We start from the raw sequence: 26,014 nt of genomic DNA on the forward strand, positions 1-26,014 counted from the left end.
GTACAGATGAAGGTAAATGGTGTCTGTGATGTCTTTTTTCTCTAGCAGCTTTCATCATCATTTAAATTTTAATGCCATTAGGGGCAATGTTACTACAGCCTTACGCAATTCAAAAACACAGACAGACTCCAGGTTTAAAAGTGTTATATTAGCAGAGTGCTGTATGGGTGTTGATAAGACCAGATAAGACCATGTTTGTACAGGATGCTGTACATACACGGTCTTATCTCGGGCACATGGCATGACGGCCGCCATCAATTGGCAGGTTGACTCCAGTAATGAAGCTGGCAGCATCAGATGCCAGGAAAGCAATGCTGTGGGCCACTTCTTCCACCTCGCCTGGTCGACCGAGGGCATGGGTCTGCTTACACTTATCAAGAAACTGGTGGTAAAAACATAAAACAATAAGAAAATAATGTATAAAGTTACACTTTTGGTTATGTTGCTAAAAAAAGTTAAAGAAATAGATCCTCACATTTGAGATGACTTGAGTTGCATGACTGAGATTCTATACATATTTATTCAGCTGAATACAGTAAATATTACCTGGGTATACTGTTCATCATTTAGTCCCGCTCTCTTGTGGACATCGGTGATGATCACACCAGGACTGAACAAATAAAATCAGAAATGAATTTTTTCTCCCCATCAGAGTTTTGGACAGTCAAACAGCACAGAATTGAAAGCAGTTTTCACACATGGACTCTCGAAAAAGTTTGGAGAACCAGTTCAGGAGTTTGAAGTTGCCCCTTCTGTGTAGCACACAGCAGTAGGTAAATGGACTGATACTTATACAACACCTTTCTATTCAGTTGAGCACTCAAAGCACTCTCTACTGCAAGTTCCATCCACCCAATCACACACAAAATCACACAGTGCTTTCTAAGCACTTTGTAACAGTGGCGCGCACACTCGCACTCCGATGGATGCATCAGGGGTGCCTAAGAACACTTCGGCACGAGGCTGGATGAGTCAGAGATTGATCCACTGACCGTTCCAATTGGGAAATGACTTGCTGTGCCACCTGAGCCACAGCCGCTCACGGGAGTTGCTTGAGATGTCAAATTCTTTGTTTGGTTTACACCAGGGTGCTGCGTCGTTAGAGCAGGCAGGAGGCATATGATGCCCACTTTGCCTGTGCTATTTTCACTATTTTCACTTTTATCAGCACTATCCGCAATCTGAAAATGTGACTGCACGTTTGAAAAACTTCTTATTAAAAGAAGAATGAGAAATGAATGTGATCATAAATCTGAACCTGTGCAACGATAACATGTTTATTGCACTTACCAGACAGAGTTCACTCTAACCTGCTTTGATGCCAGCTCTGAAATGTAAAAAAGTAGTTATATGATGGCCCATTCTTATGTGCCAATGCAAACTTTTATATTGCTGTCCACATGAAGGTAATAAAGAGCTCACCAAGTGCTATGCAACGTGTAAACTGATCAATAGCAGCCTTGGACATGCAATAGGCCAACACACCAGGGAACTACAGAGAGAAAAATTACACTTCTTTGAAGATGCTTTATAACACATAAGTTCATAAAGATATTTCAAATGGATGGTGCTGTTTAAATATTGCGTCTACATGCAGAGTACCCACTGATCTCTGTCCGTTCACACTGGATACATTGACGATGGAGCCTTTGGTCTTGATCAGGTGCGGTACACAAAGTTGGGTCAGGTGGTATATAGATCTGTAATATATGAACTAAAATTACTTTTAAAAGTCTTTGAACATTAAATATGCAGTTATGACTCATTATAATAACCAGTGCTTGGTCAGTTAACATCCTGACATCTGTGATTGGCTTCACCATTGTAGTAAAAGCAGTATCTCACCAAGGCCTACATTAATCAGGCTACATCCAGTCTAGACAGCTGATGAATGGTTCTACTGAGATAATGTTCCCGTCAATAATGGCAGTGTTAAATCTGTATTTGCACAGAATTCACTTTTGCTTGTGAATTCCAACCTGTTTTTACAGCACAATAGAATTAATGTAGGACTAAATGGATCCTACATTAGAAGGATTGGCCATCCTAAGTATGTAAAAAAATTGACTTCAAAAGGATACCGTGTTCTTATCAATTGTTAAACATTTTATATTTTAACAGCCTCACATTTTCATACACGCAGCTTCATTGTGTCCATGGTGTGTAAAAATGGTTAAACATGCTTAATTCTACTTTTCAAGCACGCATGCACACGTTAAACAGTACTGCTAAACTGCTCACAAAATAATAAAATATTAACTGTTAAACGTCACATACAGTTTAGAATATTTAAATAAAATAAATCTCATATTCAGTTGTATTCAAATGCAGGATCTTAAAAAATACCCTCACAGGTTGACAAGTATCATTATTATAAAGATATTCTTAATATATGAAGAGTGCCATGTAATAAATGATTTCTCTTTCCCAGTTTTATATCTAACCTCTTCTTTAATCAACAACTATATGGCTTTGTGAAACTGACACCAGTACATCTCCTACATAAAGCCAGGTCTCCTACCTCACATTAACGTTCATGACCTTGTCATACTGAGCCAGGTCTGTTGTCTCGATGCTGCCCATTGCCAGTATGCCAGCACTGTTGACCAGCACATCCAGCCGGCCGAAGTGAGCGATAGTTTTCTCCACCGTGCTTTTTACAATCTCCTCATCAGTCAGGTCTCCAGGAACGAGTAGAGGCTGCATGCACACACAACCTTTCATTAAGAACTGTTTTTTAAATTATTTATAAAGTTGACAAAAAGGTATGCCTTCAACACTAAAGTAACAGTAAATATAGAACAAACTGTTTTGTTAATGGCACAAATAATGGTCAAGTAATAACAATAGTGGCACCAGCCTTAAAAACTGCTTCTTTACACTCACCAGTCACTTTGTTAGTTACAATGCAAATATCTAATCAGCCAGTCTCTGAACATTTAGGCATGTAGACGTGGTCGGTAGGACCGGCTAAAGTTTAAAGTGAGCATCAGAATTGTCCTAGTATTTTAGAAACTGTTGATCTACTGGGGGGCTTTTTTCTGCACACAACCATCTCACGGGTTCACAGAGAAGGGTTCAAAAAGAGAAGATATTCAGTGAGCGGCAGTTCTCTGGGCAAAAATAACTTGCCAACGCCAGAGGTCAAAGGAGAATGGCCAGACTGCTTGGAGATGATTGTAACTCAAATTACCAGTCATTGCTACTAAGGTATGCAGAAGAGTATTACTAAATGCAACACATCAAACCTTGAAATAGATGGACTACCACAGCAGAAGACCACACAGGCTACCACAGCAGGTGCTATTCCTGCTGCTTTGGATGGTAGGCTCAGAATTTGGCGTAAACAACATGAAAGCACAGATCCATCCTGCATAGCATCAAAGGTTCAGGCTGCTGCTGAAGGTGTAATAGTGTTTTCTTGACACACTTTGAACATGAAAATGAGTTTGCACTTTGTTCAAATGGCCCCCAAAATGACCAGAATCCAACAGATGAGCTCTGGCATTGTGGTGAAATGGGATTTGTAAAATGGACATGCAGGAGACAAACCTGCAGCAGCTGTCTGACGCTATCAAGTCAATATGGACCAAAATGTCCAAAATGTTTCCTGTATGTTCTTGCATCTAAGCCTTGAAGATTTAAGGCAGTTGTGAAGGCAAAAAAGGGGCCCACCCAGCTACTAGTAAGGTGTAACTTACAAAGTATACAGTAAGTAGGTATATGCATCTCTAGTACATGCTTGTTTTTGTAATTCTGATGTAGTTACAAACACTAAAATTGTTTAATAACTTAGTTCTGCTCATTAAATTGACCTGCTGTTGGTCATTAAATTGACCACCAGGAGGTCACAGGAGGTTGTACCAACCGCTAGAAAATGTATAAAAGTATAATATTTTTATTACAGCATCCAACTTGTGTTTATTCAACTACATTATGGACGTGTGTGCAGATATATATGAAGCATACTACGTTATGTACCTCGTCGGCTCCACAGTCTGTGCATTCTTTGGCTACTTTGTTGAGGTTTTCCACGTCGCGGCCGTTCAGAGCCAGCAGAGCTCCGAGTTTAGCGAACAGGACGCTCGTACCGGCTCCGATTCCCGAACTGGCGCCAGTTATCAGGGCCACTTTCCCCTTCAGAGATGACACCTACAATGCACAGCAAAAACACTTCCAAGTCTTTCTCCGAGGTATCTTAACTTGCAGAAATAAGCCCGGATTTAGTTAATTTTTGTTGCTCTTATTAGCCAGGTCCCTCTTGGAAGTTAAATTTAACTCTCAATGAGAGTTTTCGCCTGGATAAAATAAATGAATAATAATAAATACATGACCAAACTCATAAATGAGCCCACGCAAGGCAATAAACTTACTTTAAACGCATCACCTGTAGCCATGATTTCTACCAGGGTCCGCGTGACAGTTGTCCACTACTGATGACGCAATGTGACGCAATAAGTCATTTGTAGTTCAAATTAGTTCTTAGGACTACAACATGTGAAGCGGACTCTCACGGAAAAGATGCTGCATGTAAAACATATTCTGAAAACATGCTAAAATCAAAAGTATTTTTATTACAAAAGTTTTTTATTTTATTTTTTTAAAATACGCAACATTGGCAATTTATTACATTCCCCTTTAGAGTACTTGAATAAATGGAGAGGAACCTGTTAAGAACAAAAATCATTTCAAAACTGATTTAAAGCACAGACAGTGTAAAATGCGGATACATCTTTCAGGTCTGAAAGGTGAAGCGAACTTCAACCTGTAGTCTTTTTAACGACCAGCAGGAGGGGACTCTTAAAATTGCAAAAAGACTTGCGTTTACAGAGAAGTCTATGGGGAAACAATCCTCAGCTCCTTTGTTATGTAACCTCAGCAAACACTTTCTTGATAACTTTGGGTTCAACTGCTAGTTTCAGGTTAACTAAGTAAAATCATAATCATTTTGTAAAATATGGTCATTTTTAGAAGCAGAAACTAAGAAATTTCCATGATATTTTCACTGCTTAACAACATATCATTCACGTGTCAGTAAGACGTGTGTGGCCTCCTCTGGTCTCCTGTTTAGATCCACCTCCATCTTGTGACAGTCAGCTTCAAAAAACAACTTTGAAACACTTCAGAATGAGACTTCACTAACCAATGGGTGACATCATGGCGGTTACGTCCATATTTTATTTTTTGTTTACAAAGTTTATTGTCTAAAGGAAACAAGACATCCCCCTGATTTATATATATTTTTTACATGAAGTTGCAAAATGAGGAACTACACTGTATAAAAAGTTAAGACAATTTAACACTTTGTAGCTTTGAAGTCAGCACTCTGCCCACTGTCTGGGCATGTGAGTGGACTCTCCAGTTCTACCATTTGAAAAGTATTTCGACTTTAGCAAGGCAACAAGCATTGTATCATATGAAAGTGGAAAATCTGCTATCCAGCAAAAGGATTAGCATGAATGGTGACATCCTTTATCCGAGTTTCAGTCAGTGGCCGGAACGTCTTTTCATTCACAGGCAGCTTCTCCAGCTCATCCAGTGTTTCCAAGCCGTCTATGATCCTAAATTTTAGAGGGTAAGCAGTCAGCAAATGTTTCAATTTTACCTGAGGTAACAAAGCCAGTAGGTGGTCACACAATCATAAACCTCTTTTGTTGGCTTGCATAAGATGCTTACTTTCCAAACACTGTGTACTTCATGTCCAGGTGAGGCTGTTTGGCATAGGTGAAGAAAAACTGGGAGCCATTCGTGTTGGGACCATTGTTTGCCATGGAGACCACTCCTCTTACATTATGCTGAAATCAGAAGAACGAAAAACATTCCCACAGAATGATACTTGGGTAAAACCAGCTTAAACCAACTAGCTATAGGATTTACTCACTTTTAAGTGTTCACTGAACTCATCCTCAAATTTACGCCCCCATATGCTTGTTCCTCCTTTACCGGTGCCTGGAGGTTTTAATAAGAAAACAAAGATGCAATGAACAGGAAGTTCATTTTATATATATTTTTTGCCACTTCAAAAACAACAATAACATCTGTACCTGTAGGATCTCCGGTCTGAACCATGAAGCCCTTTATATTTCGGTGGAAGACGCAACCATTGTAGAAGCCGCTGGCACACAAAGCAAGAAAGTTCTGCAAAAAAACACCAGCAAAATTAAATGCAAATTATTGTATTTGTCATGTTTTTAAATTACACTCTTACAAATGTTATTATTACATTTAAAAAAAACTGCAATCTTAAACACCTTCATCGCCCTTAAGAATTGACTATCTTTATTTACCTGACAGAATATGATAATTTCTGAGTCTAGATTGTAAAGAACTTTATCTGCCAGAGGTGACCACATCACACCTCTTCCATCTTCATTGCAGACAGTATATCTTAGAACTGAGTTTTTAAATTGAGTTTTAAGGCTCTTTGTAGTCTTGTGCCATGCTGGAAAGTAATTCCGACACATCAGGTGCACACAAATCTGAATAAAGTCTGAAATCGGGTCAGTAACCTCTTAGAAATGTCCTACATCAGTTCAATCATTCATTTGATTTGATTTATCAATAATCATCATCATTTACACCTGCATTCAATTCAGAACTGGCACGCCTTTGGACTGTGGGAGGAATCCGATAGACCCATGCACACACACAGGAACAACATGCAAACTTCATACAGAAAGCCCCCAAATGGCATTTTAGCGTACTCTCGTACTACAACAACACAAGATCCAAGTGGGTTAGGATAAACTCCATCCCACCTACGACCCTGAATTAGTGGAAGAAAATAAATCGAGTGCTGGATCGTCTTACTTTTTCACGTAAAGATCTATAAAATGTAAGAGTGTTAAAATAAAAGGCTTGATTGCTAGGGAGAGTTAGGGTGAGAAATACATTTACCTCACATGCCCTCGGTGTGCGCTCACAGAACAATTCAATTTTAATGTCTCCTAGATCTGTGTGAAGTGTAACAGCCTGCAAAATAGACAAGAACATCAAAAACATCACGAAGACAAGGAAATTCTCCTGAACTTCAACTTCCACTACTTGACTAGCTTAGCCTGCTATCGCAAAGAACTACATTATTACACAATGCTTTAAGTGACTCGTAGCCTGTTTAGAACCGTTATAACGTAATATTAGGAAACAACCTCAATTTGACAAATAGTGACTGTAAATGCGACAATGAAACTCACCATTTCAAATGTTGCGTCTGTGAACAAGTGTGTCGAAGAAACATGTCCGTGTGGGGATGGGTATCCAGCGGTGAATGGTTCCGCAAGGAATTTTCACAAACAAAACGAGAGGTGCAGACAATTGAAAAATTAAAGAAAAAAAAAAAAGAGTCACTGGCACTAACAGTGAGGGGAGGGACATTTTGCTGACATGGTTTGGGCGTGGTTGTCCAGTTTTTGGAAATAGTCCTAGTAAAAAATTGTTAATGAGTGATCCCCTTTATCCTATGATGAAGGATTTTTGTAAAGGTGGGAGTGGTATCTTCCTGCATGACAATAGCTTTGCCCATGAGGGCATAATGGGTCAGTCACTAATGGCTCAGTCACACTAGAGTAAAAATAGGATAGCCTAGTCATTGTGACAAGGAAATTTCAATTTGTAGAAGGTTTGGTCATGCCACTGTCTCCAACCTCTGTTTGAACGTGTGTGACTGTAGCATGATATGGGTCTTTGCAGCCACTATAAGGTCAGTTGAACACCTACAGTATGAGAGATGTTATACTGGTATATATCAACCAGTGCCAGGGGTTCCATAGTGTGGTGGTTTACACATTTGCACATCGGTCAGTATCTGTATCTGCACACTTGCACATCAAGCTAAACCTTTATGTAATTGTTTAACCCTTCTGTGAGGACGCTATTAAGACACAGGCAGATCACAAAGCAGAGTTGAAGTTTTTTAAGATATATGACAAGTCAAGATTTAAAGCGGCTCTTTATAATGTCAGATAAAAACGAGCTAAACTACAGCATCACCTCTAATGAAAATTCTGAGTATTCAAGGTTTGGGTTTACGACATGTTCTCCGTACTGGTGTAAAACACTTGAGAACAGATTAGTTCATAAAATCTTCAGAGTAAATTTCATTAGCACTACAGTGAGCAATTTCTGAAAAAAGTTTGTGCCAAAAGCCCAACAGACACCAAGACAAATGTGGCTTACTTCATTTTTTTTATTTTACTGGAGTCAGTGGTGTACAAGACATGAAGAGAAACATGTTCAAACACACTCAACGTCAGTACTGATGCATTGATGATGTTCCTTTGGCAAAAAACAAAACAAAACTGCACAAAACCAAGTGTGTCAAGATAACACGTCTGAGAGAAACAGAGAAAGATGGAAAATTATTTTGTACCCAAATTAAACATTTTAAGAGGAAAAAAGACAAATTAAAAATAGAAAACAGAAACCAAAGGGTAAGGAAGTCCCATTATTCAGACAAACTACTTGGGCTTTATCTATTGCTCACAATAAAGACACAATTCAGACATGAGATGTTTGACAAAAACACAAGCAAGGTCAAATAAAGTGGTTTCTCCTTGAAAATACAGATACACTTAGTTTCAATTCAGCAGTTAATATTAAATACACAAAACTAAAAAATAATGTATAGAAATTTGATATAAAAATGTTATCACAACCATTTAAATTATTACCAGAAATAATAATAAAAAAAATAATACCGTAATAATAATAATAGGCAATCAACTAAAAAAAAAGAAAAAAAAGTGAGTACTGGCTGCTTTCCTGAGAAATTTAGTTCTACAATAATCCTAACAGATATCAAAATTAAAATAATAAAATTAGTCTAATAATAAAAATGAAAAAAAGAAAGATTAACAGTGACTAAGACAAAAATATGTTTATTTAATGTTACTACACTATGCACTGACCACTTATTTACAGTACTGATTGCAACAAATCACTCAGAGGTGATGACATGATGTCTCTTTTAAATGGAATAGTCGATTGTCTTACTAAATAGGTGTATTGCTAATGTGTTTGTGGGTGTCATTCAAAATGCTCCACTAAAGACCAAAATTCATCTCTTTTTTTCCTTTTTAATATTTCTATGTAAAAGCGTAAACTTAAATTTAATCTCGTGGCTGGCAGTCATTCAGGTAAACCTTCCCACACTGGAAAATGCCCAAAACAGGTTTTTCTATGTGCATACAATAACTTGTACACTATTGTTTGCAACACCTAAAAGTAAGTTCTGAGAGAAGTGCTATAGTGCAAAAGCATCCTTTAAGCACAACAATCTCTAATCTACTTAATGTGAAAATCTCACCATGTCTTTAGTAAAACCAATGTGACAAAATGAATACAAATGCACATTAGAAATCTATATCGTTACTAACAATACAGCTTAAATAAATGTAATACTGCACAACATAGCATAGTCAAACATGTCACGGTTATAGATGCGCATAGCTGAAATGTTTTCTATTATGTATATTGCTTCAGTCAATCTTTATTAGAACAGGAATTGTATTTTTCTTGGGGTAAATACAAGAATTCCTGTTGTGTGTTGTGCTGCATCAGAACTGTGGATCAATAACAAATTCCAAATTTTTAGCTTTGTCTTGGTCACTGTGTCAAAACAAAAATACAGAACAGTCACTCTCAATTGAGCAAAAACAAGTAAACCTTTACCTAAAAATCTCTCTTTCTTAATTAAAAACTAGTGAAGGTTAAATATGCTTTTAACTGTGAGAAATAAAGTTTATATTTTGAGAAAAAGAATGCACTGGTTACTTCCAATTAAGTCTGATTATTGATTTAAAAAACAAAACAAAAAAACATATCTTTTCTTTTTCTTACATCTGGTACTAAAACAAAGACAGGTATAAAAACAACAAACAAATAAAACCCTTCCCCAAAACCCAGAACGTCAATGACAAAGTAGCTTATCTGACACCCGATCCATCACAACTCAGAGGTTATTGCCCATAAAACAACAAATGACCTTGATCTTGAGCATAATTTAGGTGAAGATTCATTGGGTGATTGTGTGTGCAAGCTTGATTATATTGTGACTAATACTGTCTTGTGAATGAACAATGCACCATGGATGTCTGGCATAAGCTCAATGGTCTTTTGGACAGATGAGCTTTTTAAAAAAAAAAATCTAATCAAATAAATAAATAATAATAAAACATTAATAATAAACTACACTTTGTGCATCTTCAGTAACCAAAATCTAAACTCAACAGCTAGGTACAGCCTTGTAGAAGTTTTACCGGACAGCTTAAATTAAGGAAACTATGACAACAAAAGCTCCATCACTATCTGGGGCTTACTATTATGGTGCACCTTGAAAAACTAACAATTTTCATCTGACCAGACAACAGAAATATAACAATCAATGCATGACAATGAGAGGAGAAAATAAGGCAACTAATCTGATCAACTTGTAAGATTTACTTCATTTTCTTTTCATTTAATTGGAATGCAGGTTGATTCTGTAGCAGTAAAATTTCAAATTTCTTTACTACTAGCTTTTTAATATCAGCAGAAAACAGTAAAAGAGACTTTTATCCTCACCTCAGTGAGTAATATGTAACATTTCCAACATTTAACATTTAGGATGTGAGTTTTCTCACACATAGGTGAGCAGCTTCTTCACTGAACATTGCACACTAATGCAGTCCAGTAATAATAAAGTAACAGAATTTGAGTCCTATCAAGGTAGAAAATAAAATATTACAATGTTATAGTAACAAACTAAAATGAACATGAGGCTAGGTGCTTAAAAAATACATTTAAAGACATGATGACATGTCTGGTCTTTCTTATTTGTAGCTATTGAGCTATCATTGCTTATCACCAGTGATTCTTTTTACATCTGTTACAAAAAAAAGAAACCCCAATCTCATTTAAGCCTCTACGTTTGACAGACATATTACAAATACTTTCAGGCTCCATTTGAATTTCACCACTGTCATTCTGTATAAACTTAATCTGAATTCCTGTGAGGCAGACATGACTCATCTCATTCAAAATCTTTAAGCATTCCCCCGCATTTTATTTTGTTATGTGCAAGTTATTGCAAACATATCATATACTTATTTTGTGAAAATGTTATTTTCCATTAAAGATATACTAGCAGTAAGGTTTGGGTATTCTGATAAGCTTCACTAATGCCATTTTAATGCTAGTGCAATAAGTGATATGCAGCAGAATAATTGCTTTTCCTTAAGCACTAGGTCAAACACACATCTTTCCATAGAAAGAGGGAACCGAACCCTCCATTCTGCCAAATTGTCCATTCTAGTATCAAAAGATGATCAGCCAACCAACCAACAAAAAGCCCTTTAGCGCTACAATACTAACAGTGCCCTCAATGGCCTTCTTCTTCCCACTTTGTCAACCACCTTTAGGTACAAGTCTCTCAGTATAATCATACTCCACTCATCTATAGTTATTACTGTTTTGTTAAGTCATACTATCATATCACTCTTAATAGTGTCTTTGTAACTCAAAACAGGTGATTATCGTCTATATACAGAAATAAAGATGTCTTGGAAGTAATTTTGCCATCTCATTGTGCCTTCAAACCGGAACACCTGACAAAATATTTTAATGTATTAAACCTTATTTTTTTTAGTATTGATCAGTGGCATACGCTGTCTTCTATACCATAATCGAGAGGCATAAAAATGTAAACACAAGATTCAAACTACATTATTGCTAAAAAAGCATCATTACTGAATTAAAATGTAAAGGCCTGAGAAGTTTTTTGTGAAGGAATTAATAAATCAAATAGACTAAGAAGACAGCCAGAAACTGCCAGGATTTTGGTTCTACCTGGCACTGGTTCTTGATGCCCAAACTTAGAAACGGCACAATGCAGCAGGAATACTGCCTGTTATGGCAAGCCTCTGGGACCAACTTGTAGGTCCAGAGCCAGTAGATCAGTATCTGTACTTGCAGATGCAAACCTGTTTTTTAAGCTTGTTCTTTGTCCGCTTTCCACAACTGTTCCTTGACCTCTGTGGGCAGTGTGTTGAACAAGTCCTCTTCCACCACAAGACCAGTTCTCTTCAGCTGTCGGCACTCTCCAAGTTCCACCGGCAGACACTCTAGGCGATTTCCTCTAAGCTCTAGTTGTGTCAATGCAGTCAACTCTCCAAATCGTGATGGTAGAGACTGCAGGCAATTGTTTCCCAAGTTCAAAGTGCGAAGCTTCTTGCACTGGAACAGTTCATTAGGCAGGTTCTCAATCTGTATTTTAAAGAACAAGGAATTTTCCATTGGGAAAGAAAAGGAAAGAAATTATGACTTGTAAGTTCATTTATTGTTTTATCAGCAAATAAACAATACAAATAAAGTATTATGGATAAACTCCAATCTATAATTAGGATAATATTAAAATGGTTGGAAACTATGCTTATTACATCACTTACCCTATTGGCTGTAACTGCCAGGTATTGAAGATTTTGGAGGAAGCCAATATCTGTTGGAATATAGGTTAGGTTGTTATGGCTCAAATCCAAGATGCGCAGCTTGCGGCAATAGAACAGCTGACTGGGGATCTTCTCAATCTTGTTTCTGTTCAGGTACAGCTTCTCCAGGTTGTTCAGGGTGCCAATCTGAATAGGAATGTAGGCAATCTGGTTGTACCAGAGCTTAAGGCAGACCAACCGATGAAGATGCTGGAAGCTGATGATCTCCTCAATGGTTTTCAGGTTGTTATCCTTCAGGTCAATCTCTTGCAAGTTGTGTAAACTGAAGATTGAGTGTGGTATGCGTTCAAGATCACAGCGAATAAGCTCTAGTTCTGTCAGATTTACCATCTTTTTTAGACTATTGAGCACCATGAGCTTGGTTCCTTCATTATTGATGGACAACTTCTGGAGGTGCATGCCCACATCAGTGACCACTTGAGGTAGCTTGGTGAGATTGCTCTTCAGACGAAGCACTTTGAGTCTCTTGAGCTCCCGGAGCCCATCAATGACAATGTAAGGGTTGTTCTCAGCACTGAGATTCCCTGTCAGATGAAGCTCACTGAGATTCTTCAAACTGTAGATCCATAAGGGGATTTCTTTGATGTCGGTGAACTTGATATGCAGAGACTTTAAATTTTCACGCAAAAAAGCCAAAGCTGGAGCTTCTATTTTGGCTGGGGTGTGATAAAGCCACATCTCTCGCAGGTTAACCAGCTGAGCAATGATTGGGGGAATGGTCACATCTGGGATTAGCTCCAGTTTAAGAACCTCCAACTCCATCAGATCAAACACTGTATCTGGAATGCCACTAAGCATGAAAAGGTGCAACTCCAACTTCTCCTGAGAATTCTTAGTTATCCTCTGCCTGAGTTTGTCCAGTGTCCACTCGTTGTTGAGGTTGAGTTGCCTCAGCTTATTTTCGCTTACTTCTGAGAGGAACACGGCAAAGCGTTTTGAGTACAGAGGATCATACTGATCTATCATGTGCAACATGAATGCAAAGTCATTCTTCACATCAGGTATGTCACTGTAGCTGCTCTCTTCCCGGATTGACTCAAAGGAGTACTTCTTTAGGGAGCGCCGAAGCATCCAGCAAAGCGTGTACATGCAGATCAAACCATACACCACCACTAAACTAATGTAGAAACATGCTAAGATTTTAAAAAGTGTAGCGAGTGGGTGAGCACAACGGTACACGCTGTAACCAGTCAGGCTCTCTATATTTACAGAACAGTCAACACTAAATTGAATATCATGCACATAATACCCTGTGTAGCAGATTATCAAAATAAACTTGATGACTTTGATAATAGTCTGGCGTATGTACAGTCTGTACACAATGTCTCCTTCTTCCACGTGTATGCGGAACTTCTTCACTTTTTCAAACAGAGCTTTTGCCTGTTCACCCTCCTTCTTGTCCAAAACTCCTGTTTCCGTTCTATCTACAATGCCCTGCTCAAAGCGTGATTTTGTCCTTTGAAGCATAGGAACACTTGCTTCAACATCCTCACTTATTACAGATTCCTTGTGGTCCATCGAGCCATTCATTTTCATTGGTTTTGGGTCACTTTCTTCAACCACTGTCTCTGATAGTGCCCTTGTTGTCCACGGAGAATCGAAGCATTTTAGCAAGATAGATACAAAGTGTTCTAGTTTGGAGCTAGTCCGTGGAAACTTGAACCAAAAGTTGCTGCAAGCTAGAAAAATAAGGGTGTGGAGTAATACTAGGTAGGGGAAATACTTGGCAAACCAGTGCAATGTATTTTCATAGCAGACAGCATCAACATAATTGTACTGGTGGCGGTCCAAATCGTACTGGATCCCTTTGGGCACTGATGATGTGATGCTTGAATTGAAGTTCCTCTTGCAGGTTTCATTGACCACCCATTTGCAGGGCAAGCAGATCATCTTGTCCTGGGTGACCTGCAGTGTTCCCCCAAAAACAGAAATCATGAGCATGACAATGGAGATATAGTCGGTGAAGACATCCCACCAAGGTTTCAGGATGCGGTATGCTGGCTGTGTGTCCACAAAGTACCGCAGCTCGGTGATGGGGATCATGGTTTATCTGTGGGAACATAGAGAATGTAGAAAGTGATGTATTGAATTAAAGACCCCTGTCAAACATCAGAACAATACAGAAATGTCTGTTTACAAATTAAACGCTCCTTCCCTGTAATGCTTAAGCAACCTTTGCCTAAACGACGACACAAAACCTAGCAGAGAAATCAATACTATAATTCTAACTAACAAGGGCACACATCAGAACACTGACCATGGTTAATTTGAAGGCTGTCAGGAGTAATGAATAGCGATTGTGACAAAGACTTTGGTGTTTAACTTTACTTAACTTAACTTTATGTTATTGATTTACCTATTGTTAAGCAGGCTCAATTAATCTTGCTTTCAAAGGACTTTCATACCACACAAGTCATTTCAAATGTTAGGGTTAAATGTCAATCAATAAAATATAATGTAAATTTATCTGTGTTTTAAATTACTCCTATAAGATTAAGGTGAAGTGTTAATGGGCTGCCTATGTTAAGAAAAAAAAACACATACAGGCAAAGAAACAGCTGCCTTCAATATGTATGCAGGATGTAAACGTGATAAATGACTAAGTTAGGTAGGCAGTAATTTCACACTTGTTAATCGTTAGAGGTTGTATTATTACTGTTCATCAGCAGTAATAACACATAAATTCCACTTCTCTATTCTGATGCTGATTATAACACAAAATCTGAATACCAAAACTAAAACAGGCACAACAACAGCCACCTCAAGGCACTTTACACTGTAAGATAAAGACCCTACAATAATACAATGATGAGACAACATGAGATTCATCCATCTGTTTAACATGGGGTTTTCGGCCTATACAAGTAATGGAGCCAATTAATGAGGCAGGGTTTTCAATGCATATTAAAATATTTTGGCACTCAAGTTCAGAAACATTTGAATTTAATTGTATGTGCAATGTAATTTACGAGAGCATGAGTAAGTCACAAAATGATTTCTTTTAAGGGAAAACAGTATCGCTTAAGTATCCTTGGAAAACACACTGAATACAAGTTGCCCACTCACTCATGCTTTTTACATTAGATAAAAAAGTGCTGTATGGGTGTGCGTGTGCTTGAGTGAATGAGACTTGTTGTAAGAAAGCATTCTGAGTGTTCAAATTGAGTAGAAAAGCACTATATAAGTACCAGTTCATGTATCATTAAAATGTGTAGCCAACCTCAAAAGGTGAATTTTGAACAGTTACCCACAGATTTAAATTGTTCTTTTGGTGGGGTGGCCATGAATACATTCACTGAACAAAGCACATACACATGTTAATGTAATAACCATTGCTAAATAATTAAACAGAAACTCGACTTTTATTACTCATTCATTTACATCACAACTGTGGTGATATAACAGATAGTGGAGTTGCTCATAATCCAGCATGTGAGACAATTTCACACTGGATGGAAGATACACGCAGACAGCCAAGACAGACAGCTAAGCTGCTGAGGACACAGTCATCAAAATTAAAAATGAATTCATTTTGTTACATATTTACTCGCTGAAGAAAGGAATTCCTTACACTGCTCATTATATAACTTTTGCATTATTAACAAGGTGGTATGACATAATGTACGCTGTCACATTACCATGAGTTAACAACATAAACCTTATGCTACAGTTCCACAAAATGACACAAACCCATACTCTATCAAGGGCACACTCAAGATGTTTCTTTTAGTATGTAGGTATTAACACAAAGGTGATAGTAAAGATAATTAAGCCAGCCCAAGGAGGATCCAAAGAGAAAAATGCTGTAGCCAAAGCAATACTACTTTGGAGGCTATAGCGTTATAAGCCCGACTGCTAATTACTAGTAACTTGTGAGCATATGAAAATGCCAAAACAGGTAATCCAACACTTTTTTATTAAACCCTTTGAATCATCGTTTAACATCGTTCTGATTTCTTTGCTATTAGTTTTGTATTGGTTGTACTAATACTAATACCAATATTTGGTGATTCAAAAAAATCTGATCCGATTCCAATATACTGTCTGATACAATTTGTCTTTCAGAAAGAAGAAACATGAATAGATTAGTCAAACTCCAATAAAAAGTAATATCTCCTCAAAAATTTTAGATCACACAAAGTGAAGTCAGCTGATTAACACAAAATCAATTCATCATCCAAATATAACTGACAAACTTATGAAACACAAGTAATGACATACCAGACATGATTACTCAGACATGTATGTCTGAGTAAATACATGTATGTATGTATGTATGTATGTATGTATGTATTTGCAATTAGAACAAAAATGCATTGCAGGAAATTTTTGTCCCAATACTAGGATATATCACCTTCCTTATGATGAATGTTTAAGAAAAGTGAAGAACAGACACACAAACATACAGAGACTCTTTCCTTTAGTAGGTAGGTAATGCATTGTCTGGGGGATATTGCTGGACCAGCCAAAGTCATGCACTGCCTTAAAAAATCCAAAATAAAAAAAGTCACATAATACATAGCTTATGTAAAATGATAGGTTAACAATGTCCTATTAGGTATGAAAATTTGTTTTACTTACAAATTCTAATTGTAAAGCACAAGTCCTCCATACATAAACAGCCAAGAGCAATCCACAACTAATCTCCCTTACCTCTGCTGTACATCAGAGCCAGATAAAGCCCTCTAAATTGCCACACCCAGCATGAAAGCTCGAGAAGTCACTCTTCTTAAGAAGATGTTCCGTTTTGGCTTGTTTAACCCAAACAACGTGACCGCCAGAGGAGCCACCTTGCTCCCCTGCTCTCTATTCTTAGTGGTTTCCGTTAATAATACCCAGAGTATTGTCTGTGGGGGCCTTGAGAAGTACCTCCCTCGACCTTCAGGAAGAGATCCTGTTTACCTTATAGAAGCTGCTGTCTCCAACAAGTGTCTCTCTGGAATACTCTACCGTCAGCTTTTGCAACCTCCCAAACACACACACACACACACACACACACACACACACAACAAGAATCAAGACCTGGCATTCATCACAGAGCTTGTACTTTGGTAGGAAACTGTAATGACAAACAGTCGAGACGCCTAGTCTGATTCTTGGCCAAATAAGCATATTTAGACTGGCCAGTGTTCAGAGAATTGTTTTTTTCTTCACACAGCTAGCAGCTGTTGTATTGCGACCGCCTGTATGGATGGACGATGAAGCAGCAACAAGTACTCTTAGTCAATAAACTCACAAGTTTGGAGGTGTTATCTGTGCTCCAGTGCCTGATGATGTCCCTGGCGGTCTAGCCACTCACTGAGTATCCAAAACTCTTCATGAAGCATTGCCTCTTTTATCAGAACGCAGTTGAATCTGAAAGAGAGAAAAAAACAACCCACTTGGTATGAAAATGCAGTCTTCTATACTTTCTGAAAAAGGCAATTAAAGTTACGCAAGCGTGCAATAAGTGATGTTTTAAGCTGATGCTTCTTAAATGAGTGATTATTTATAATAATAATAAGCTAGTTTGAATTTGTTTTTGTCACCGCTCATAACCATAACATGGGATGCCTTTGTCATCTAGCTAGCTGAGCAAGCTACTCAACATAAAGTTAAACCCGGGTGCTTTTTTTCTTTACATGTGCCCTTAAATAACATGAAACGCTGTTTTTAAGGGCGTGAACTAGAATCTGACAACAACCAGCTTATTTGTCAATACCGACCACGAATAAAGGCATTTTGTTGTTAAGACATGTTCGCAAACTAAGCTATACTGTTCAGCTAGTGAGCTAAGCTAGCTACATGCAGACCAGGGGTTCTTGTTATCGTTACATCCTCGGCAAAAGCCGCACCTAAAACGACACTAGTACACTACTTACAAACACTGAAAATTTTGTGAGGTGTTCAGCTTACTTCAATTGGTGTGCTGCGTCCAAAACTAAGGATACTTTATCAATAGTTCCTTACAAATTGCGTTTGCTGTTGCCAGCTAGCTGTTGGTTTTCCATCGAGAACTCGAAACTCACCGAGCGGCGGCAGTGTGACAGTATTATAAAACGTAGAAGAAGAACGCTCTTTGTCGTTTGTTTTTCCGGAAAGAGATGCGAACATTTTGTATACTTATTGAGTGCACGACAGCGAGTAGTGCATTTTAATTCCAGAAATGTTGTTTGTCAACTTTTTGAGGATTGTTGGCTCATCCCAGGCTGTACTGCACTCAAGCTGGCTAACCACCAACCGAGTGCTTGTTTCTAAAGCTGTTACATATACAGCTTACTGTATGTCTACCAGCCTCCACAGGAAGGCCACATGGCACAGCAACATGAACTTCAGAGCACTCAGAAAGGGGAGAGAGCTGTTTTACTTCACTAATCAATCCGCTTCACCCAGGAATTGCTGCACAAGTCAAATTAAATTGAACTGTTGGAACTGTAAGCATCTTCTTGACAAAAGACCTGCATTTTTCTGCGTGTCATGCAAAGCAGTGCAGCCCCCAGTAGAAGGGACATCCTACTTCAAGATCATGGATTGGTGAGTTTCTTGTTTACCTTAACATATGCCACCATCTTAAAAAGTTTTCCAAATGAATCCAGTCCATTCATTTTATCATGTGTTACCTTTTTCAGTGACTACACATTCACACTGGACACACAAAAGCTGCAGAAAACATACTTGCAGCTCCAGCGGTCTCTTCATCCAGACAACTTCAGCCAGAAATCTGTGGTAGGCAGGGGGAATGTAAGGGGAATAGAGATCTGCTGAGTGAGATGGTCTGTGAGTCAGAGAACACTTTCCTTTCTATTAGTCGCCCTGTGACACAGGAAATTGGGTCTGACCCCTTCTCCCTATTTGTCCACTTGTGTGTGCATTTTTGTTTTGTCATGATAATTCATTGTGACTTGGCCATGGGAGTAACTCTGGGCAAAGTAAGAAAGATGGGCTTGTTAAAAGACACTGACAAATGTAGGGCCTGGTTAGGGAACTTGGTCTGTTTTAAGCTACCAAGCAAGCTCAATTCATAGGAAGCACATTTAAGGAGTTGTAGATGTGTAGATGAACAAGCATTTGTTTCTCAGGGAAAAGAAAAAAGGGGTATAAAAATTGGGAAAAATGGAAATGGCGTATAAATGGACAAATCTAGTAATAACAGCTTTACGTGTTGAATTGCATCAGTGTAGCTGAAGGGATTCATGGCTGCTTATTTCAGCTATGAAAACCAGGAGGCAACTCCAGTAAGCCAACATGACTTTATGTTATTTATGCTGATAATTAAACTAGTGCTGTTCCTGCTGTGAAATGTAAAAGTGCCTACTAGGACCTGCTTTCCAAAACATTTTATATTATAACTGCAAAATCCAAAATAAGAAAAACAGAGGTATATTCAATATATTAAATATTTATACAGGTTAAGAAAGCAAAAGTTAACTTTGGTTTAGAAAGTTTTCATTCAATTACTCATCTTGCCTTATGAATGGACACTTTGTAACTCCTACCAGGATAAAAGGTTTCATCACAAGCTGCTAAATTGTGACTTAGGAGTCTATTTGGATAGATTAGGGAAAGTAAGTAGCTGAGATTGTTCCCCTGAAAATAATAGAGTGAAAATAGGGGGTAAGATCTTGTGACTATTAAGATGTTTTATATGCGGAGTATTTTCTTTATTAGTCAAATAAGTTTGGACGGATTGGCTTAACAAGATCACTGAAACAATTACTTCATTGTCAAAACAGTCCTGATTGTGTTTGTGTATATTGACCCATTATATAAACTCTAATTACACTAAGGAAGGTCCATGTCACCGTCTTTTTAATTTGGCCTCTGTACACCACCAAGGTAGATTTAAGATGTTTAAAACTGTCAAAATTACACTGAAATGCAAACTTTTAACTTTGATTCAATGGGTTTAATACAAAGTATTGCATTACCTGCTTTGGCATTTTCAGATGCTCCTAATTGGACAGTTGATTGACAATCACAGTCATGGTGAGGGTGAGGTTGATTCCTTGTGTATTTTATGAAACTTTATGTAGATATAATATCTGACATTCATTCAAAGTTTTGAACTAATATCTAGTGGATTTTCACTGGAGTTCTTAATATGATGTCAGATTGCGGCGAGTAAATAGGGTCACCATAATACTGAAAAAAGAAAAGGAAAAATTAGGAAAGCACTGGCCAGCTGAATAACACCAAAAGCCTTGATGGACCAATATAAGGCAACTATAGTAGATGGTTTACAACAAGACAACACCAACAAAACACTGGTTACACTCAAGAACAAGGAAGTCATAATAGGAAGAGAAATGGCTCATCATCTGCCAAACATGGTAGATGCAGTGTTATGGGAGGGACATAATATGCCCCACAAGTGTTTACTGATCAAGCGACCGCTACCAGAAGTAGCAGGATGTATTCTCAAGTGTAGTTTCTGCTCACGTTCACCCAAATACAGCAAATCAGACAGCACATAACAGATAAGCATACTGCAAACACAACCCAAGAACTTCTCAAGGCAAAAGAATGGGATAAGCTTCAATGGCCAAGTGAGTCACCTGATCTCAACATAGAAGAGCATGCTTTTCAGTAAATGAAGATAAAACGGAAAGGAGAGACATACAAACAAGCAGGAAGTGAGTAGTTAAGACTAGCAGAGGGTCTCAATGGGAGAAACAGCATTTGGTGATGTCCATGTTTTCTGGACTTCAGGCAGTCATCAGAAGAGAATTTTTGTCCACGTATTAAAAATCATTCTCATATTTAAAGTTATATCATCAGTTTTCCAATTTTTTTTGTGCCTTTGTTTAATCTAAAATCCACTGCAGTGGTGTACAGTAGCACGGCAGTATTTTTGTTTTGTTTGTTTTTTCCCCCCAGCTACAAATACGATGATATTGTCTATTGCTCTGGAAGAGTTTTGACAAGTTGAAGAAAAATGACACAATTTTGCTGTGATGTCATCAGGGGCATTTCAGCTTGTGCTGAGAGATGGCAAATTTAGAGTTTGAAAGATAAAGATATGTACCAATGGGAGAGGATATCTTGGAAAAACCTATCACTTGCATTATTTTTGGAGATTTAGCCATAAAAAAGCCAGGAAATGTCACTCTGTGACATACTTTTTTTTTTTTTTGTTCATCAAAAATTAATAAGGAGCAGTATGTAGGACTAAGGCTGGGATTCTGTTCCCTTTAGACGAGCACACAGAATGCAGCTAACTTTAAGGTTATATAATTATATAGTTTTGGTTGTTCATTTGTTTAAATGTTTTGGTTTAAAATCCAATTAGCTTTCATTTAGTTTCTAGATTGTTGTTTTCTAAATTTCAGAATATTTAGTTGTAATTAAGTTTTTGTCAGTTATATTTAAAGGATATTTAACAGGTAGCAAATTTCTGATGCAATTAAGTTATGTAAATATCCCAGACTCAGCAAATATACAAACCAGTGCCTTCTCATGCTTGATGTTTTGACAAACTCAGCCAAATTGAGTCTGACAATGACAAATGTACAGGTAAAATCGCATAGTGGCTGGGCAGAGAAGTTCCACAGGCAAAATAAATGGTAGGTTATGTAACTGCAGAAGGTAGAACACCTATATTAGTGTCATCGAGCACAGAGGGTGTAGTTTGCAACAATATGACTACCCCTCACCTTACTGTTTGTTTGTTTTTTGCGGGGGGGGGGTTTGCATCATATTTTTAGCTGAGCATACACTAGTGTGCAAACACTAATTTAATACTGAATGTTCTTTTCTTACAATAAATCCTGTTCCATAACTTTGTGAGGTAAATACTAAACCACTAGAGATCTTTTTTCCATGAAATAGACAATAAAAGGAAAGCAGTTTAATTTAGGAAAGAAGTCTGATGTTTTCTTAATCTTTGCATTTGTAAATTGTCACTTCCTTTAGTTAAAAAAAGAATTTTGTGTCAGGTTTGAGGTTCCTGCCAAATCTTATTGAGCTCACAGCTCATTTACGGTGAGACTGTAAGGGTGATCACTTACCTAACAATTTCACATAAAGAAATAAGGCTTGTCCCAGTGCATCAGTTTTAATGTGTTAGATGTTATTTTACAATGTGGTAAATAGTGTTAAAGCTCCCCATTTTCCAGTTCCCCCCTTGTAGATCATTAAGAAAAATGCATGGCAGTTTACGAGAATAAGCATTATGAATGCAAGATGGAGAGGAGATGTATTGCTTTGGGTGTAATTTATTCTGTACACTCAGGTGGAAACGCGAAAGGCAGAATGTTGTCATGATATGATATGAAAGCTAAACTCATATTCAGCAGAATGTGAGAGGGGAGAGGTAGCCTAAATTGTTTCTTTATACACAACCTGTCCAATATTGTACTGAATCTGTTTTATTTATCACCACCTCTGGCCATTTTTTTCTTAATTAGACATCTTCCACCCTCAGGGGTTTGCATCATATATAGAAAAGTCATTACTTATATGAGGCAGCCACCTACTGCATTGGTTGTTATTAGAGAAACAGCCTCACACGATGGGCCCATGGGTCAGAGCTTCCGACTATTGATTTTCACCAGAGCCGACAGACCTGATAGCTGCAAAATGTTCTCAGATCTGCCAACCATTTCGGAGCTCTCACCCCTGCTCCCACCCAAACCTCACATCTTGTTTCCGCACATTTGTCATGTCAAACTCACACCTGCATCTCCTGAAGGGTCCCAAAATGCTTGACTGCCAGAGTTGATGCATGTCATACAGATAATTATCAGTATCATAAAGGTTTTTGACAATGCTATAGATTGTGATTGCAAAGTGTAAAATCACTCACATTTTCTGTGAATATTGTAAAGGTTCATTCTTTCAAATCCATAGCAATACAAATAAAAACAAAACATTATAATACAGCCTTTCTTTTCCTTTTTAATAAATGATTTTGGATTGAACTTGCTATGCTTATAATAATAAGCATAGCAAGTTCATAATATAATAATAATCCTAACACAACACATCCCTCTTTTGCAGAAAGAACAGGAGTATTCAGAAAGCCAGTCTGCTCTCGTTAACAAAGCATACGGCACTCTGCTTAAGCCTTTGAGTCGTGGTCTTTATATGGTGAGTTTCAAATCTCTGATTTAACTTGTAGCAAAATTCGTAATTACAAGGTCTGTCTGTGTGATCACATGTTCGTCACCATTTGACAGTCAAGACTGGTGTCTTACATCTAAAGGAGCAACCTTTGACAGATTCCCATCATATGTTTCAGCTGGAACTACAGGGAATGAATATAGAAGAGGGCACAGACTCTGGAGCTGATTCAAATTTTCTAATGAAGCTGATGGAGATTAATGAGGCCCTCAATGAAGCACAGACTCCAGAAGAGGCCATTATGATTGGCCGAGATATAAAAGGTAAACAAGTTGTTATTTTAACATTACTTAAGTAGATTTCTAGCAAGTCGTTTGCCTAATGTAGCAAACGTGGATGTGTAATATACGTTTTTCTGCATGTCAGATGTATTTACTTCAGTCTAAATCGTCAGTTATTAAAGTGTGAGATGAATCACTTAATGGCTGAACTGCACACATGCTTGATTTTAAGGGTTAAGGTTGCAATCCCGTAGATTTCAGCTCTGGTCTATCTGGAAACACCTGTGGTTACCATAGTAACCTCAAGTGCAGTGTAGCACTACATCTAACACTCCTCAAGGAGCTACTCTTGTCAGAAATACAACAGAGAAGCAAAGGATTTACCCATTTTCACAGCAACCAAACAGGCCAGCACTGGTGGAGTGCATATGTAGGCAGATTGAATCCAAGGTGAGAATGACACGAACAATGAAATATAGTAAATGCAAAGGTCATTAAACACTGAATACACAGTAATTACTCTGAATCATTAATGCAGAATAAATACTAAAAATGAACAGGATAAAAAAAAAAAACTGGATTATGGAAGAATGTACTCGTGTCCCAGGAAATGCAGTGTGAGCAGCTTTGAATTTCTCATTGTGATTCAAAACTGCTCACGCTGAAGGTGTCACAAGAAAAACATTTTTAAATGTCAATTGTAGTGCAAAACGCTCAGTATAATGTATGTCTGTTTGCTACTGCAAGGGGCTTTATACATGGCAGACAGCAGTCTCCACATGCCGCTATCTATTAGTCCTTAAAGACAATGTCCCTATACAATTGTTTTGGATTTTTCAAACAGAGCCAGTTGCTGGTTGATGGAGCAGATACAATTGTGTGCCTTCAGATTCAATTCAGTAGATTCAATTCACAGATTTTGATGAGTTTTTATTGAGCTTAAGGATGATTAAAATTTAACCTTGTCTCTGAAGAGGACAAATCATAGGATATTAGGAAATGTGCTTGTCCAATGGGAACAGTTTCACTGGCTACAGTAGTTTTTAATTTGCCCCCAATTTTACATAACAAATGACCCATTACATTACAGAAACAGTCATAATTGCCTCCCAGTAAAGTCAGTACGTGACAGACTTACCTATGTGTATAGAATCTGTACAGTTTCTAAGTAGATCTCTTCACTGTGAATAAACAGCACCACGTGTGGGGTATGTTGTAAACACGTGCAGATATAGAACTTGCCTTTTCCTTACCTGCAGGAAAACTGGCAGACTTGACAGTGCATATAGATGCTGCTCTTCGTAAAGGTAATAATATTCAGATGCTGCTTTGAAACAGTGTCTACTCCTCCCACTCATTCCTCTTTGTGTGTTTTGTAATCTAGTTGAAGCTTCCCTTTAAGTCACTGAGTGAGTCATTGATTAAACCTCCTTTTTCACCCTCTTTCTTTCTTTTTCAGGAGAGCTACAGGCCGCCAAAGCAATACTTGTCCAAATGAAGTACTATGCAAACATTGAAGAGAAAGTAAAGGAAAAACTTTCAGAATTCCTGTAGTTTTCTCACTATTTAAACCACTTTATGAAACATTTTTGACACTTTAAAATGTTCTGTATAGAATTGCACAATCTATTGAACATTTATCTTGGGAGCATGTAATGCTATTATTAAAGCTGAATAATAGAACTTTACTTGTAATGCATTATCTACAGTTGCATTAATGGTAATAATTGTTTTTTTTCAAATGAAAAACTATAGATATGTATCTGTAATTGGATGAGTACAATATCGCCCTTGAATTCCACTAATTTCACAAGGCTAATCGTATCAACTTGTACCTAATGTGTCATTAAATATGACAGAGATCTATAATTGGCTCTGATTAAAATGCTGCTCTGAGTGTTTATATGATTATCCTGCCTATCAGTTCAGCTTTTTGTCATGTGGGGCTCACACATAGATGAACGATCCCCACACAGTTCCTCGGAGTACCTTTAGGTGGAGACATAACACCTTAACAATCATGAAGAAAACCAATACTTGGTGTACAAGCCAGATATAGGACCAGAAGGAAGCCCTTAATTGAGGCGGACAACCTTATGAATTATTAATGGTTGTTTCATATGTCGCTTTAATGCTATGATAATCAGGATGACCCCCACTGAATGACGATTATTTGATGAACCTAAGATTCCTGCTCTGTCATTTATAGTT

General features: G+C 37.7%; 4 protein-coding genes across 4 annotated transcripts; 1 reads left to right on the plus strand and 3 right to left on the minus strand.

Annotated features, from left to right (window-relative positions):
- Positions 1-127: 127 nt before the first annotated feature.
- Positions 128-4,441, minus strand: LOC146376562 (uncharacterized). The gene is made up of 8 exons (XM_084945937.1): positions 4,374-4,441; positions 3,982-4,152; positions 2,522-2,700; positions 1,607-1,700; positions 1,423-1,492; positions 1,291-1,327; positions 547-610; positions 128-382 (listed from the first exon to the last, which is right to left on the minus strand). The coding sequence occupies exons 1-8, from the start codon at positions 4,395-4,397 to the stop codon at positions 224-226; spliced, it is 798 nt and encodes a 265-aa protein (XP_084802063.1). The 5' UTR covers positions 4,398-4,441; the 3' UTR covers positions 128-223.
- A 113-nt stretch (positions 4,442-4,554) lies between these two features.
- Positions 4,555-7,282, minus strand: ppil3 (peptidylprolyl isomerase (cyclophilin)-like 3). The gene is made up of 6 exons (XM_084945938.1): positions 7,194-7,282; positions 6,898-6,972; positions 6,045-6,138; positions 5,882-5,949; positions 5,677-5,795; positions 4,555-5,561 (listed from the first exon to the last, which is right to left on the minus strand). Exons 1-6 carry the CDS (start codon positions 7,194-7,196, stop codon positions 5,435-5,437), a joined length of 486 nt encoding a protein of 161 aa, XP_084802064.1. The 5' UTR covers positions 7,197-7,282; the 3' UTR covers positions 4,555-5,434.
- Positions 7,283-8,167: 885 nt separating this feature from the next.
- On the minus strand, positions 8,168-18,495 carry lrrc8ab (leucine rich repeat containing 8 VRAC subunit Ab). Its single transcript, XM_084946039.1, has 4 exons — positions 18,378-18,495; positions 17,719-17,837; positions 12,423-14,532; positions 8,168-12,240 (listed from the first exon to the last, which is right to left on the minus strand). Exons 3-4 carry the CDS (start codon positions 14,523-14,525, stop codon positions 11,965-11,967), a joined length of 2,379 nt encoding a protein of 792 aa, XP_084802165.1. The 5' UTR covers positions 14,526-14,532; positions 17,719-17,837; positions 18,378-18,495; the 3' UTR covers positions 8,168-11,964.
- A 37-nt stretch (positions 18,496-18,532) lies between these two features.
- Positions 18,533-25,714, plus strand: hscb (HscB mitochondrial iron-sulfur cluster cochaperone). Its single transcript, XM_084946040.1, has 6 exons — positions 18,533-18,995; positions 19,091-19,187; positions 23,460-23,549; positions 23,701-23,845; positions 25,063-25,110; positions 25,263-25,714. Exons 1-6 carry the CDS (start codon positions 18,628-18,630, stop codon positions 25,355-25,357), a joined length of 843 nt encoding a protein of 280 aa, XP_084802166.1. The 5' UTR covers positions 18,533-18,627; the 3' UTR covers positions 25,358-25,714.
- The last annotated feature ends 300 nt before the right edge of the window (positions 25,715-26,014 follow it).

Source organism: Perissodus microlepis, chromosome 12, assembly GCF_051167445.1.
Source record: "Perissodus microlepis isolate ML-2025 ecotype Zambia chromosome 12, ASM5116744v1, whole genome shotgun sequence".
NCBI classification, from domain to species: Eukaryota; Metazoa; Chordata; class Actinopteri; order Cichliformes; family Cichlidae; genus Perissodus; species Perissodus microlepis.

Excerpts from the sequence above, each read along its gene's own strand:
- LOC146376562 (XM_084945937.1), bottom strand. The coding sequence starts at position 4,397 with ATGGCTACAGGTGATGCGTTTAAA. Across the intron at positions 611-1,290 it reads GTTAGAGTGAACTCTGTCTG|TCCTGGTGTGATCATCACCG; the intron begins GTAAGTGCAATA and ends TTATTTGTTCAG. Across the intron at positions 383-546 it reads ATGATGAACAGTATACCCAG|TTTCTTGATAAGTGTAAGCA; the intron begins GTAATATTTACT and ends TTTTACCACCAG.
- ppil3 (XM_084945938.1), bottom strand. Across the intron at positions 6,139-6,897 it reads GCACACCGAGGGCATGTGAG|AACTTTCTTGCTTTGTGTGC; the intron begins GTAAATGTATTT and ends GTTTTTTTGCAG. Across the intron at positions 5,562-5,676 it reads AAGTACACAGTGTTTGGAAA|GATCATAGACGGCTTGGAAA; the intron begins GTAAGCATCTTA and ends TCTAAAATTTAG.
- lrrc8ab (XM_084946039.1), bottom strand. The coding sequence starts at position 14,525 with ATGATCCCCATCACCGAGCTGCGGTACTTTGTGGACACACAGCCAGCA. Across the intron at positions 12,241-12,422 it reads TGGCAGTTACAGCCAATAGG|ATTGAGAACCTGCCTAATGA; the intron begins GTAAGTGATGTA and ends TTTAAAATACAG.
- hscb (XM_084946040.1), top strand. The coding sequence starts at position 18,628 with ATGTTGTTTGTCAACTTTTTGAGGATTGTTGGCTCATCCCAGGCTGTA. Across the intron at positions 18,996-19,090 it reads TACTTCAAGATCATGGATTG|TGACTACACATTCACACTGG; the intron begins GTGAGTTTCTTG and ends TACCTTTTTCAG. Across the intron at positions 19,188-23,459 it reads ACTTCAGCCAGAAATCTGTG|AAAGAACAGGAGTATTCAGA; the intron begins GTAGGCAGGGGG and ends CCTCTTTTGCAG.